Raw genomic sequence first — 15030 nt, forward strand, 5'->3', positions numbered from 1 at the left:
TGCACTCTGCTATAATGAAAAAGGGTTTCTCTTACCAGAAAGTATTCCCAACACTATGTCCATTTCTTGAGATCAATGACCTTAAAACTGTGGTGCAGGCTTGACTACTGCAATGTGCTCTATGTTGGGCTGCATTTGTATGTAGTCCAGAAACTACAATTGGTACAGAATGTGGCAGCCAGATTGGTCTCTGCAGTGACCCCAAGAGACCATATCATTCTAAAAGAACTTCACTGGCAACCAATATGTTTCCGAGCAAAATGCAAAGTGCTGGTTATTATCTATAAAGCCCCTAACGTCTTGGGCCCATGGTATCTAAGAAAGAGCCTCCTTTCTCACGCACCTACTGAGATCATCAGGAGAGATGTGGTTGCCACTGACTTATTTGCTGGTGACTAGTAACTGGGCCTTCTCCATTACCACCCCTAGGACTTTGGGATGCACTTTCTGTCAGAATAAGAGTTTCCCCACCTCTGGCTGCCTTAAAAAAGCCTGTCCCCCCCTAAGCTTTTAGTTTAAAAATCACTATATATACGCTGACTGGGCGCAGGGCATCTGTGCCCCTAGTTCTCCCTGTCTCCCCCTCTTCAGCCCCATTTCATTACCTCCCCCACCCCCAGTTTGTTCTCCCCCCCCTCGCCACCAGCTCGTCTGCCCTGCCGGCGCTTGCCCTCTGCCGGCTGGCCTCCACCACTGTTCCTGCCCCCCTGGCCAGCCGGCGGTGGTGCCACCATTGGCTCCCCTGTCCCCGTGGCTAATCGGCAGCTGCTCACAAACTCTTGCGAGAGCTGCCACCCATGGGATTAGCCACAGGTACATCTTAGAGAAATAAGATTAACCATTAATTATTTCTGTTGTTTTTATTTGTTTTAATTGTCGGTTGTTTTTAACCTCCTAGATAAGTTGTATTGGTTGGTTTATAAATTAAAAAGCCAGCATGGTGTTAGAGTGTTGGACTAGGACCGGGGAGACCTGAGTTCAAATCCTCATTCAGCCATAATACTTGCTGTGTGACTCTGGGCCAGTCACTTCTCTCTCAGGCTAACCTACTTCACAGGGTTGTTGTGAGGAGAAACTTAAATATGTAGTACACCGATCTGGTCTTCTTGGAGGAAGAGCGTGATATAAAATGTAAAAATAGTGCCACCCAGAAACATTTGGGGATGGGATCCCACCCAACGGAATGTGTGAAAGAGGATTTGCTATTTGGTTTGCAGCTTAAAGTGGAAAAACAATGACTGGATGTCACTAAAACACACAATGAAATCTTCAGACCACCTCATTTGTTTTGGGAAAATGCCAGCTGCTCCTTAGAAGCATTCTTGATTCAAATAATTAAGCATTCACCCCACTTTGGCTCTTGTCATTTGCTTTGACCCTTTGATAATATAAAGCACCCAGGGAGCTATTAATCCTTTTGATACTGAAATGCTGGTATATTTTGGTATATAGGGCATTGACTTCTTATTTTTCTAGGACTGATAGTGTATTGCATTTCACTTCACAGTGACCTGTCTCTTTCTTATTAGGAATTTCAGTGTGATCAGTTTCATTTGCTTTTCTCTAAAATCAGGCTGTCTGATACATGATGAGCCAGTAAAAAGTGAGTTCATTGATCAAAGCACATATGTCCTGGCATTTCAATAATACCAAAGAACATATGCTCCAAGCAATGCAAAAGCACTTGTATCAAGGTGTAATTAAATGTGAACCACTCATTATAACTCTACATGACTTCATCTCTGTCAATTTTGTTTTTATTAGAGATGTGCATGGACCGAGGTCCATGCCCCGGTTCAAAGCCAAACCGGTTTGTGGTGCCGCCGAACTGGTTTGGCAGTTTGAGTGTGGTGGAGAGTGGCAAGCAAGACCTTTAAAACTGACTGCAGCAGGTCCTTAACTGCTTGCTCACTGCTCCATGCAGTTTCCTACTGCGGTGGCGCTCTCCCCAACAGCCTGTGAGAGGCTGGAGGAAGCACCTCTGTGGCTCAGTTTGACAGTGATTCCCACCACCATCCCTCATTGGGCTGAGAAAGAGCTGAATCCTTTAAGAAATCAAGAGAAATAATCCATTGCACAAAGCTTTTCCAATAGCCGAGGTGTTCACAACAGATGAACTGCTACTTAAGGCATATTCCTTCCTTCTAATTTGTGACTTACAATCTTCTCCATGTGCGTGCACACACATACACACTCACTCAAGGCATATCAGGAAACTGATGCTCCTCCTCGTGGCTTACAGAACATAGTGAGTCATTGCAGTGTGGTTCGAGGATCAAACTAGGACTGGTGGGGAGAACAGAGTTCAAATCTCTCAGCCACGATGCTCACTGGGTGACTTTGGACCAGTCGTAATCTCTCAGCCTAATCTATTTAACAGGGTTGTTATGAGGATATAACGGGGGCAGCAGGAGCAGCAGTATGACACTCTGGGGTCCTTGGAAGAAGGCTGAAATAAAAATGTAATAAATAAATAAATGTATAAATAAAATAAACACAAGCATGCCAACCAGCAACACGCCTGATGAATGAATGGAAAATGCAGCATAGGAAAATGCAGCATAGCCAAACAACAACAAAAAAAGTAACAGAAATAATTCATTTTCACCTCCTTCATGGTTAAATAATGTTGGTTATCACCACCAAAAAATTTAAATCATAGGGTGGCTATAAACCACCTTGTGGTAATGGTTATCACCACCAAACAAGCAAGAAGGAAGCAGAAATGTTGATTTGATTGGTTGTACCCTTTGAGGGCATCAAGGTGGATCCAAATATTAGTAAGTTAATAAAAACAACTAGTTGTTGTTTCAAGCCTTATTCAAGTGTTAATTGGACACGAGCATTCCAAATCATAGGGAGGATCTTCCTCCCAGTACAGTATTTCTCTCCTCAAATGCTGTGCTCATGGTCAGTGTGAGGACTTACTACAGTGCATGTTGGTATGGTGCTGATATTTGTATGTGGTCTCATGAATGCTATACCTGGCACAGCATCCATGCTTCACTTGATGCCTGAATATGGCTTCAATTTGGATCCAAACCCTTAAAATGATTGATTTATTTTGCAAAGTTTTAAAGATAGTGGGCCTGGTTGGACAACATGTCCACTAAACATATGCGGGAGGAAAGTAAGTGTGCATGTCATCTTCATCTACTTGAATGCTGTGTCCCCCTCACCCTGCCCACCCTGGACTGTTGCCTAATTGTGCATGAGGAGCAGTTCCTGTAGTATTTGCATACTCAGAGGTGGCTTGAATTAACTGCTCCCATGTGATAGATAAGGCAGCCGTGAGATGGGGTGCCAGATGTGAGAATGAGATATGTGCCCAGATCTTCCCCCACATGCTATACCTGGTGTCCACTGTTCACTGACCACTGGATGGGTCAGTGGGTATTCATCTGAACTAGCCCTTTAGTTACCTTGAAGTCCTGTAAGAAAATTTGATTTATTTGGGGACATTAAATGAGTCAATTATATTTTCCACCTCTAGGCTGTTTTCTTTCCCATGAGAGGACTTATAAGTTTTTTGGATGCTAAAAGTAATTAAGGCTTCAGTCCTTTATGCACCTACCTGAAAATAAGCCCCATTGCACACAGTGGAACTCACTTGTGAGTAAACATGCATAAGATTGCTCTGTTAGACTCAGCAAGCCAGAAGGATATTTTCATTTGTGTAACTAAAGAGTTACAATAGAGTGTACAGTTACAGTAGCACCTGAACACATGCCAACAGAGTAGAACCTGCTGGAGTTTGCCTACTTAATCACAGACTCATTTCAACTGCACCGACTGCAGAGGTACCATGAATTCTGTTTTAATATAGAACACAGTAAAAATTCTATACATCAGAGTCAGGGCTCATTATATTTTTAAATAATGTTTGTTTGCTTGTTGTAAACTGCCCAGAGACATGAGTTTGGGGTGATATAAAAATATGTTAATTAAATAAATAAATATGTAGATTTAGGAAATATGAACACCATAGATTTGTGTTAAGAACTGGTCAATAATGAATTTCAGCAGCATCACTAGTATGAATCTGCCCATTCTTGAAACATCTGTGTGAGACTTTGTTCTGGGTACCCTTCAGAGTAACGTAGATAGTAAATGGAGGTAGGACCTTTCTTATGGTGTCATCCACTATGGAATTCCTTCCTGCAGTGACACTCTTACAGTACCTGTCTTGTTCATTTTTAGCTGTCAAGTTAGGACATTTTAATTTTCCTCAGGGATAATGTGGCTCACAAATGTATTATTTGTGATACATTTGTAATAACGCATGTATTACAACAACAACAACAACAATAATACATTTGTAATGTACATTGTCACCACCTTAAGTGGCGCAGCAGGGAAGTGCTTGACTAACAAGCAGAAGGTTGCTAGTTCGAATCCCCACTGGTACTATATTGGGCAGCAGCGATATAGGAAGATGTTGAAAGGCATCATCTCATACTGTGTGGGAGGAGGCAATGGTAAACCCCTCCTGTATTCTACCAAAGAAAACCACAGGGCTTTCTCTCTCGTCGAAATTGACTCAACGGCACATAAGAACAGCCCTGATGGATCAGGCCCAAGGCCCATCTAGTCCAGCATCCTGTTTCTCACAGTGGCCCACCAGATGCCACTGGAAGCCACAGGCAGGAGTTGAGGGCATGCCCTCTCTCCTGCTGTTACTCCCCTGCAACTGGTACTCAGAGGCATCCTGCCTTTGAGCCTGGAGGTGGCCCACAGCCCTCTGACTAGTAGCCGTTGATAGATCTCTCCTCCATGAAGTTATCCAAACCCCTCTTAAAGCCTTCCAGGTTGTTGGCTGTCACCACATCTCATGGCAGAGAATTCCACAAGTGGATTATGCATTGTGTGAAAAAGTACTTCCCTTTGTTGGTCCTAAATTTCTTGGCAATCAATTTCATGGGATGACCCCTGGTTCTAGTGTTATGTGAGAGGGAGTTTACTCTCTATCCACTTTCTCCACACCATGCATGATTTTATAGACCTCTATCATGTCTCCCCACAGTCATCTTTTTCCTAAACTAAAAAGCCCCAGGTGTTGTAGCCTTGCCTCATAAGAAAGGTGCTCTAGGCCCCATATCATCCTGGTTGCCCTCTGCTTCACCTTTTCCAGTTCTACAACATCCTTTTTTAGATGTGGTGACCAGAATTGTACACAGTACTCCAGCTGTGGTCGCAAAATAGTTTTGTATAAGTATATTATAATATTAGCCATTTTATTTTCAATGCCCTTCCTAATGATCCCTAGCATGGAATTGGCCTTTTTCACAGCTGCCATACATTGACTCAACACTTTCAATGAGCTGTCCACCACGACCCCAAGATCCCTCTCCTGGTCAGTCACCGACAGCTCAGATCCCACCAGCGTATACTTAAAGTTGGGGTTCTTCGTCCCAATGTGCATCACTTTACACTTGCCAACACTGAACCGCATTTGCCATTTTGTCGCCTACTCCCCCAGTTTGGAGAGATCCTTTTGGAGCTCCTCACAATCTGTTTTGGATTTCACTACACGAAAGAGTTTGGTATCATCTGCAAATGGGGCCACCTCACTGCTTCCAAGGGGAAGGGGCTGGGGCCCCCTTCCCTAACATTATTGTGTAAAAAAATAGAGCAGAGCCATTCAAGAATTCCTGTTTGGGGCTGCCCTTTAAATCTGACCCGGGTATCACCGCCCTGCCATATATTGCCATTCCAGTACTCTAATGGCGTTACCCTGTTTATGTTGCCATCTTGACAACATGTGCTTGTGGACATACATCCTTATCACTTCATTTTCGGAGAGCTAAGCACATAGAGTCCATCTGACCATTCCATCCCCTTTCTCTCCTGATTGCCAGGAGGGGGGAACAAGGGGCAGAGTGGGAAGAGGGCATGTCCCCGTGTGACTGTCCCATTTGACAGGCTGAGAAGCTTGGCATGGGGATGTAGTGGTGTCTCTATTGCTGGGCAACTGCTTTGTTGGATCAGAGGCAGGGTGACAAGGCAAGTGCTCAGAGAGGCGACTAGTGAGGAGCGCTGCAGACATGGAGCAGGCGCAATCCCAGGTGGGTCTGCGCTGCCCTCTCTATGACTGCAGTTCCAGAAACTGCATGAAACCACTGTTATGGTGGTGTCCACATTTGGACATAACGCTGCTGCTGAAAAACCGTGGTTACAGGCATTTGGACATAACAGAGTTCCAACCTCTGCCCAAAGTAACTGCGGTTTTGCATTATGCGTGAATGTGGCCAGAGTGTGATGGTTCTTCCACTCTACACCCTGGCAATAAAACCTGCCTCTCTTCTTCCTCCACCTGCTTGTCACCATTTATTCACTACAAACCTTCACTCTAATAATAGTTATCTCTTCAGTAGTCTATCTTCACTGCCCATGGTAGATGGTAAGTGCTGCAGCCATGGAAGTGACACCAGTAGAGAGTCCATTCAGTTAGACAGTATGGATAATTTATTATTTTCCCAAACGATGATCATTTTAAATTAATATATACATTAAAAGATAAACTATTTACAGGATTTCTGCAGCCTCTGGTAATTTTGGGACTTTGGCTTTGACAGCTCTGGCAGATATAAGTGGCTGGGTTTGACCCTGGAAGCTTTTCCTTTCACCAGCCTTTTTCCTTAACTCCAGCCCACCTTTTCTTCTTCTCTTTTCATGCTTGAACCAGCTTCAACATCTTGTTTCCAATTTGTCATTTGCTTCTTCATCAATTAACACCCAACCTCCTGCTCTACCCAGATCCTGAAATTCATGGAACTCCTCCTGTGAATCAAATCTAGCCACACACCCTAGAGACCAGAACTACGGTCCAGTCACCTGGCAACAGTTGCTATGCTTCCTTCCCACTAAACCAAGACACATACAGAAATATTAACCATTTTTAACCAAACCCATTTTACCAGTAGCTAGTTCTTCATACAGGGCTTTTTTCAGTAGTGGTGCTACAACCATGGAGGACTCTCCCTGGAGAGATCTTTCAGGCTGTGTCCCTGGCCTCATCTAAGAAAGATGGTAAAAACCTGGCTCTTTTGTGAGGCTTTTGGTTAAAGTTATTTTAGTCTAATGTTTAACTCTAGTTTGGGTTTTGTAATTTCTTTGCTTTTAGTGTTATTTTATCTGGTAGTTTTATGCAACTGTGTTTTTACTTTTTCTGTTGTGAGCCACCTCCAAGAGGCCAAATGCACAGGATATAAATGTATTAAACGGAAAAATAATAAACTCAAAATGAATATACTAGTGGAACAGCACAGTTCTGTCCCTATCATGGCAATGAAAACTTCAGAAGACATGTGTTCAGATCACTGGGGTTCAACTAAGGATTCACTAGATGGCTTTGGGCAAGATGGATTTCTCAGTCTCTGTTTGCTCATCTGTAAGACTGAAGTAATGATAGTCTATAACTACACACGACAGAAGTCTAAACCCCACACTGCCCCAATTAACATAAACAGCAGGGTGTGGTGGTGAGATTTTGCTTTTTAGAGCAAGAAGATATTAGCGCAGGTTGGAGTGCTAAACACTTCCCGTCATGTGGCTGCCCTTTCCACAATCTCCCCCGCTCCCCATTTCTCTCTTAGTTGGGTTCCAATACTGGATGTTAGCTCAGCTGAGGGGGGAAAAAACCTGCTGGGAAAAAGTCTTGTTGGAGATAGGTGATAACAATTGCTGGTGTTGGTGGTTTGTCAGCTTCCTTCATCGTAACAATAAACAAAATCACAAACTGAGCTCTTTCCTAGATTTAGAAAAATAGGTACTGGTTTGATCGCATTGCTTAGCATTATAAAATGAAATATTTCTATGTCTGAGTTGAATGTCTACAGAATCTAAAATGTAGGTGATTCAGTCAAGCAAGTAATCAGGGTCAGAAGTAGTGTGATACTTAGTAGCTAAACACACAGCTTTTGTGAGCATATCATGTGGTTTCTTCCCTAATTATATCTCTCTTCAAATTTCAGATATTGAGATGGCTTCCAAATGCTGTTGATGTGCACTTTAAGATGAGGTTTCAGGAAAGCTTTGTAGTTCCTTTTAGATATTTTTTTTTCTTTGCTTGTAATTTGTATCTTATTAAACGGACATACTTTGATGCTTTCACTTAGGCTAAATATTGTGATGATTATCCTTTACTGTTAGCTGAGGGCTAATAGCTTTTCCCTAATTGATGTTTTCTTCATATTCTAACCTAACCCTTTTCTTCAGAATTGCCTTTTCCCTGCAAAATGTGTTGTGTTGTGAAATATCAACAGCAAGGTAATAACCCTATAGGCACTTGATGCAGACATAAAAGTGTGACCTCCTGGCCTCCTGTGAAGCCACCAGAGAGGGAGCTCAGAAGAGGGAGTTTCTGTTAGAGGTTGTTGATTTTTACCCATAAAGGTAAAACAGCAGAGCACTAAGGAATAAGCACACACTCCAGTTACAGAGTAGGTAGCAGAGGATGGTTTGGATATTGCAGCTATTTAGAGAAAACACATGGAGATCCTTATATGACTAACCACTAAATATTTATTGGTTAAATACACTTAGATAGGAAACACCTATATCTAATCTAAAGGACTACATAACGGATAGGTAAGGGGAGAGAGAGAGATGTTTCCATCTGTTCTCTAGGAGGAAAGGAAGGATTGTGACTCAGCACAGAAAGTGCTGCAGAGTCAGTTCAGGGGTCATAGAGTAGGGACAGATAGGGAGACCCTGACTCATGGTCTCTACTCCCATTGCCCCTAGTGGTCATTAGGACAGTTGGTGCAAAAGGGCGATGCACTGGAAGTTCATCTCCAACAGTTTCTCCCCTTTGGGAACCTGACCAGATAATATCTCAGTCCTTGCTCCCTCTTCTGTCTGCTTCTTCAGGACTTGTGGTCTGGAGGCAAGTTAGTCGATCACCCAGAAAGTAATTAAGTGGGGATGGGCATCCTAACACCTCATTCTGTGTCTAAGTGAAAAGTTGCTCAGCCTGAAGAATTAGGTCAGAGTCAGGGGGTTAGTAAGACTAGGTGGCATACTCTTGTCCCCTTGTTTTCACCAGGAGCCAATTGAGCTGGTAGCTGCAATAACCCCCTTTAACCATCTGCAGGTGGCATGAAAGTGCAACAGAGAGCTACTCAGCAGGTCCATCCTCTGGCAAGCTACCATGTTGGTACAGAGACTTAGGCAATGAGTCCCATTGCTAGAAACTCTGGTTTGAAACCTATTGTGTGGGAAGAGAAAGGGGAAAGAGCCAGAGGTCCTCTCTTACTACTTATTAATAGCCCTGTGGGAGACTGTGCTCCAAGACTGCTGTGCTCAGGCCAGAGATGATGGTTGTACCACCCTTGCTGAGGCCCTGCCTGTACTTTTTGTTGTAATGGGTGAATGACTATACATGAGCCTAATAACCATAGCAGGGATGGCAAATCCATCATCACTGAACTTGGGCTCTTTAAAAAAGAGAGTCCCTTAGTCATCTTAACTCTCGCAGTTGCTTTCAGTTCAGATCAGCTGGGTGGCAGAGGCATATGTATTACACTGCAAAATAAATGTGTATGAGGATCTATATATAAACAATATCAAACAAATTAGATCCCAAATATACAATTCAATGAATGTTTAATCTAACAGGCACTAAAGAGACAAAATACAAAGTAAATGATTGTGAGTGAACGAAATCCACTAGTCATGAGCACAAAGTATATACATCTCCAATGCAGTCCTCTCGTATCTATTATTTCAGTCCATAACGATGGACTCTGTTTCAATTTGACATCTTTTTCAAGTGGAGAACCATTGAAATGATGAAAATTCTAATGTTATTTATTGTGGAGGGACTTGTTACAGATTCTAGAAGAATGCTCACAAATAATCGATCTTCCACAACATATACACTGCAATCTCTCTCTCTCTCTCTCTCTCTCTCTCACACACACACACACACACACACACACACACATACACACACACACACTCACACACACACACACACACGAACAATTGTATTAAACTAACAAATGTATATTCAACCAAATTATCTGTGGTAAAGTCAATTAACAATGATCTGTGCAATATATAATCTCAATGCTCCTTACAAATCATTGTAAAAAATACAACTATATAAACACTTTGATCAAGAAAATACTGGATCTCATGCTCCACTACAGATATATCATTTGTTGAACCATCTATATAACCAAATATAACTAAATTCAGACTGTATAACCAAATTCAGACTTTAATTACTCTCAGTATTCCAACAGTTTCTATCATTAAGGCACATTTACCAAGAAAGTTCTATGTCTCATGCTCTACCACAAACACATTTGTTCAATCATATATATGGTTAAACAAATATGTCAAATATGTGTTATATATATGTGCCAAACTGTACTTAAAAATTCAGACTATGACTTTACTCAGTATTAACCCACCACTTATAGGAAGGTGCTGAAAGGCATCATCTCATACTGCACGGGAGATGGCAATGGTAAACCCCTCCTACCAAAGAAAACCACAGGGCTCTGTGGTCGCCAGGAGTCCACACTGACTCGATGGCACAACTTTACTTTACTTCACCAAACAACGCACTCAAACTGCCAGCTTGAGGCCTGGTGTTACACTGTTGAGACCCGAGACCCAAATGAAGTTAGTGACTTGAATGAATGAAGAAAACTCAACTGATATTCCAGTTTAAAATTAGAATTGAAATTATCGTTGTCAGGGGATAGCTTAATCATGTATTAATTGGTGCATGGCATTAAATGACACCTTGATGTTTGAATAAAGTTGAGAATAAGGTATCTGCTGAATTGTTTACTGACCTTATTGTGAAATTACTCAATTGTTTTCTCTCATAATTGGAGTCATCGTGCATCAAACCATATCTATTTTCAAATTTTCTTTCTGCCTTCATCAGTAATTAAGCTACAGTTGGTTTTTCTGAAGATGTGACCAATTTAAATATTGGAAATGTGATCAGTTCTGTTTACTGTCTCTGCTGCTAGCTGAATGGAAAGAAAAGTGTTTAGTTAAAAGACTGGTAATACGTTGGTATAATACCATAATTTGGAATGTGCCTCTTCTAGAAAATTACTTAACCTCTGGCTCTGTTGCCAGGGCAACTAATGGACATAACTGGAAGAATCTATGTTAAAGAGGCATAGGGTGTGATTGAGTAGAGGGCCTGAAGAATTTTGGAAAGGTTGTGATATAATGATGAAATTTAAATATTGGAATGTTATACAGTATTAATAAATTGTACCCCTAAAGCATAATATTTTAATTTGTCTCCTCAAATTGTTGATCCTGTGCTGAGAGTTGCTAACTATTCTATGAGAGCATACATTCATTTAATGTACCAATGTAATTCTTAATAACCAATAATATCTGGAAATTACAACACATTCTCCTGGGATTAAAAATAATGTATCTAATGGATTCATATTGGCCCACGAAAGAGTTAAGAATTAGATCATATAATTCTATTGGATTTTTGGACAGAATCCATGAAAGATATGGTGTCTTTGACTCAGTTCATTATGGTTCAAGATATTTAACTGACCTGAAATCAATGAAGCTGTGTAGGATTTCTTGAAAAGCAATGGGGGTTATAAGAGATTTCTTGAACAGCAGTGCAGATTCATTCAGAGAATACTGAGTAAAGACCCCAATACCAGTCATGCCAAAATCAGATCTGTTGCGTTCTTTTAAATAATGTTTACATTTTTAAAAGTTGCTTCTTACACATCTCCTTTCCAATTTTTTTTTTAAAAAACATGTTTTCCATATAATATGACACTAGGACATATTTATACTTTAAATTGGGTATTATCAGCTACTGAGGAAGTCCTACAAGACTGTCACCATATTCTGTTATTTAATTTGGTTTCAGCAGTCACTCAGGGTGAAACTGAGGCTGCATTTGTACTCTTTGCGAACCCACAGTTAAATGGAGCAGAGGTTGGAACTCCGTTATGTCCGAATGTGTGCAACTGCAGTTTTGGGGCAAAAGCGACCTTAGGTTTACCTTGCCAAACTCCACTTTGAACCTTTGGTTTGTAGTAAGTTTCACCACCATAAAAGGAGTTTTTTCAGCAGCATTGTTACATCCCAACATGGACAGTGCCATAATCTTTGTTTTGTTCACTGTCTGAAACCATAATCACAGAGACGGCAATGCCACCTGGGATTGTACTCTCTCCATGCATGTGGTGCTTCTTGCTTGCCGCCTCTCCTAGCATTTGCCTGCCCCCTTCTGCCTCTGATCCAACAAAGCAGTTGCCTGGTAACAGGGATGCCGCCACGTCCCACCCCAAGCTTGTCAACCTTTCAAATGGCAAAGGCACACAAGTGCATTCCCTCTTCCCACTCTGTCTTTTGCTCCCTCCCTCCTGGCCATTAGGAGAGAAAGAGGACACAGTGGCAAGATGGGCACAATGTGCTTTGCTCTGTGAAACTAAAGCAAAAGAGATGTGTGTTCACAAGTGCATGCACTTGAGGTGGCAGCATAAGCAGGGCAACTCCATTAGAGCACTGGGACGGCAACATATGACTGGGTGGAAATACCTGGGGTCAGGTTTAAAAGGCAGCCCCAACCAGGAATTCTTGAATGGCTAAGGTCTCTTTTCTGTACAATAATGTTGGAGAAGAGGGGCTGAGCCCCTTCCCCTTGGGAGAACATGTGCAGTCCCTAGGCTTACTCATGAGTAGGGCCAGGCAGCAGGATCAGCATTGCCCCAGGCAAAGGAGCAATTCCTCATCTGTGATGAGAATGAATGCTGTTCCTGATTAGACCACTCACTCATGACACTGTAAGGCCATGGGGATACCCCTTCACAACTCCTGTGAAGAACCATCTGTGGGGACAGGGGTATCAAGCAGAATTACTAATAATGTGTGACAACATCCCCTTCTTCCATGGACTGCTCTCACGAGAGTGTCAGGCCATGCTGGCTGCCCAGCCAGGTTTCTCTATACAAGCAAGCTATGGGGACAAGTATCCCGGCAACACATCTCCCTGTCTTGGTGACTGCCACAAAGAAGCCGTCAAAGCATGCCCTCTGCCAGCCCGTCTGCCCATTTGAACATGTCCATCTATGTTTTTGCGAAGAATGGTGACCCCACTCTCCTGGGGTCACTGGAAATTGGGGGCTCCCCTCTCTTGCAATTCCCTGCGGTGGCAGATTTGCATATGGTGCAACACCAGTCCGAACCCAGGTAATTTGAATTAGAGTAAAGATCTATCTCCGGTCACAGTGTTTCCCCAGTCTGCCCACCCAGCTACGCCCAGAGACATGAAGTGTCAAAATCTCCTTTGGGTGCATGAAAGGCCTCTCTGGAGAGGAGGGGATCATTGTGCAAAATTCTATCATTAACTACAGAAAGAGGGGGTCCCATAGAAGTAGTGCCCCCTTTGCTGCATTAGCTCAACTCATAGCATGCAGCCCAATGGAAGATCAAAGGTTTTTGCAGGCTTAAGATCCTCCCCAGTAGACTGGCCCTCTTATGAGAGTGCTAGTCTGGCAGCAAGCTGCCAGAGGGGCAGGAATGTGATTTGGTCTCCATGGACTGCTTTACCAGGGTGAGCTCTCCTAAGAGCATCCTTGGTCACAGAGGGCCGGGCCCCAGGATCCTTTGCCCTCCCTCATATACACATGCTTCCTAGGGAGTCATCATGTCCCCTTCCCTTCCCTATCAGGAAAATTGTGCCCCCCAAGACCCCCCCTGCCAGAAATTATGATTGTGTGAGACAGTTTTGTTTTAGGGCTGTTATGAGTACAGCTTGCATCGCATGGCATTTAAAGTGATTTAAATGCCCTTTCCCTGACGAGGGCAGGCAGATCACTCTGAAAAGTCACGATTGTGCTTGGCATGCTCCCTTGAAGATCGTGGCCAGTGGCTGCTGCCCTGGAGATGTGCTGATGCTTTCCCACAGCCTGGCAATGCAAGTGCTACGGAACTTGCTGTAGGGGTGTGCACAAAACTGGCTGACCTGGTTTGGTTCAGGTCCAAACTGGAACCAAATAGGACCAAGCCAGTTCAGTCCCCCCTAGCAGACCAGAAAGAGGGAGGAGCATACCTGCCCAGAAAATGGAGGTTGTTGGACTACAGTTGGATGAATGTCTGTGATGCAATTCATGGTTTAAAAAATTAATCGTGAGTCCAGGGAAGGTCATGGAGTTTTATGAGGCTGATCGTGTATTTTTTAGTTATTTTATGTTGTATATTTATGCATGGTAACAGTCTAAAGTTTTAATTTTGTTTGGCTTATGGCCATAAATAAAATGATTGATTGGTTGATTGTGGGCCTGGCAACCTCGTGTTTCACATTATGTGCGAATGCAGCCTAAGTGTTACAATAAAGACAAGACTGCCATTGATAGCAGCATCCTCATTTCAAATTTTCCTCTCTCCCCTGATAACATCTGGTACAACTTATTTTATGCCTTGACATTGTCACATTGTGTTTCCATACCCTTACCAGTGGCAACTAATGATATGGAGTAGAGGCTGGGAAAATGCACAATATAATGATGCCAGGATTTGGGCTAATTGTACTATCTATCTATCTATCTATCTATCTATCTATCTATCTATCTAATTCTCTAAGACATACTTGTGGCTAATCCCATGTGTGGCAGCTCTTGCAAGAGTTTGTGAGTGAGCTGCCGGGAGGGGGAAAGGAAAGCAGCAGTGGGGGGCAGTGGCGGCACGGGGGAGAGATAGTGGAGGGGGAGAAAGCTGTGGCCGGCCACAAAAAAAAAGAGAAGAGGTGGAGAGAGAAAGCAGGTAGGCAGCCCAACCACGGGCATCCTCCTCGTGAGGAGACTGGCTGAGCAGGCAGTGGAGAGGGCAGCACAGCCTCTCTCTCCAGGGTCAGGTCAGGCCGCACTGAGGCCAAATGAGGCCTCTCTGTGCCTGCACAGAGAGGTTTGGAGACAGCAGAGCAGGTGGTGGAGAGGGTGGCCCAGCCTCCTTCTCCGGGCCCGCCTGCCGCCCAAATGGCAGGTTGACTGGGCCCTAGTGCAACCCCAGACCTGC

General features: G+C 43.2%; 1 protein-coding gene across 11 annotated transcripts in view; it reads left to right on the forward strand.

The window, feature by feature from the left end:
• Window positions 1–15030, forward strand: part of LOC128352324 (heparan-alpha-glucosaminide N-acetyltransferase-like) — a 255724-nt gene that overhangs the window by 106754 nt on the left and 133940 nt on the right. Inside the window, exon 1 of one of the 11 annotated variants that reach the window (XM_053312827.1) lies at window positions 10441–10635. The exons of the other annotated variants lie outside the window; for them this stretch is intronic. Within the exon in view, the coding sequence (XP_053168802.1) occupies window positions 10631–10635 (5 nt within the window). The 5' untranslated portion in view covers window positions 10441–10630. Of the gene's footprint in view, window positions 1–10440; window positions 10636–15030 lie in introns of those variants that run through there. 11 annotated transcript variants of the gene reach the window in all.

This window comes from Hemicordylus capensis, chromosome 3 (assembly GCF_027244095.1).
Source record: "Hemicordylus capensis ecotype Gifberg chromosome 3, rHemCap1.1.pri, whole genome shotgun sequence".
Classification (NCBI taxonomy): domain Eukaryota; kingdom Metazoa; phylum Chordata; class Lepidosauria; order Squamata; family Cordylidae; genus Hemicordylus; species Hemicordylus capensis.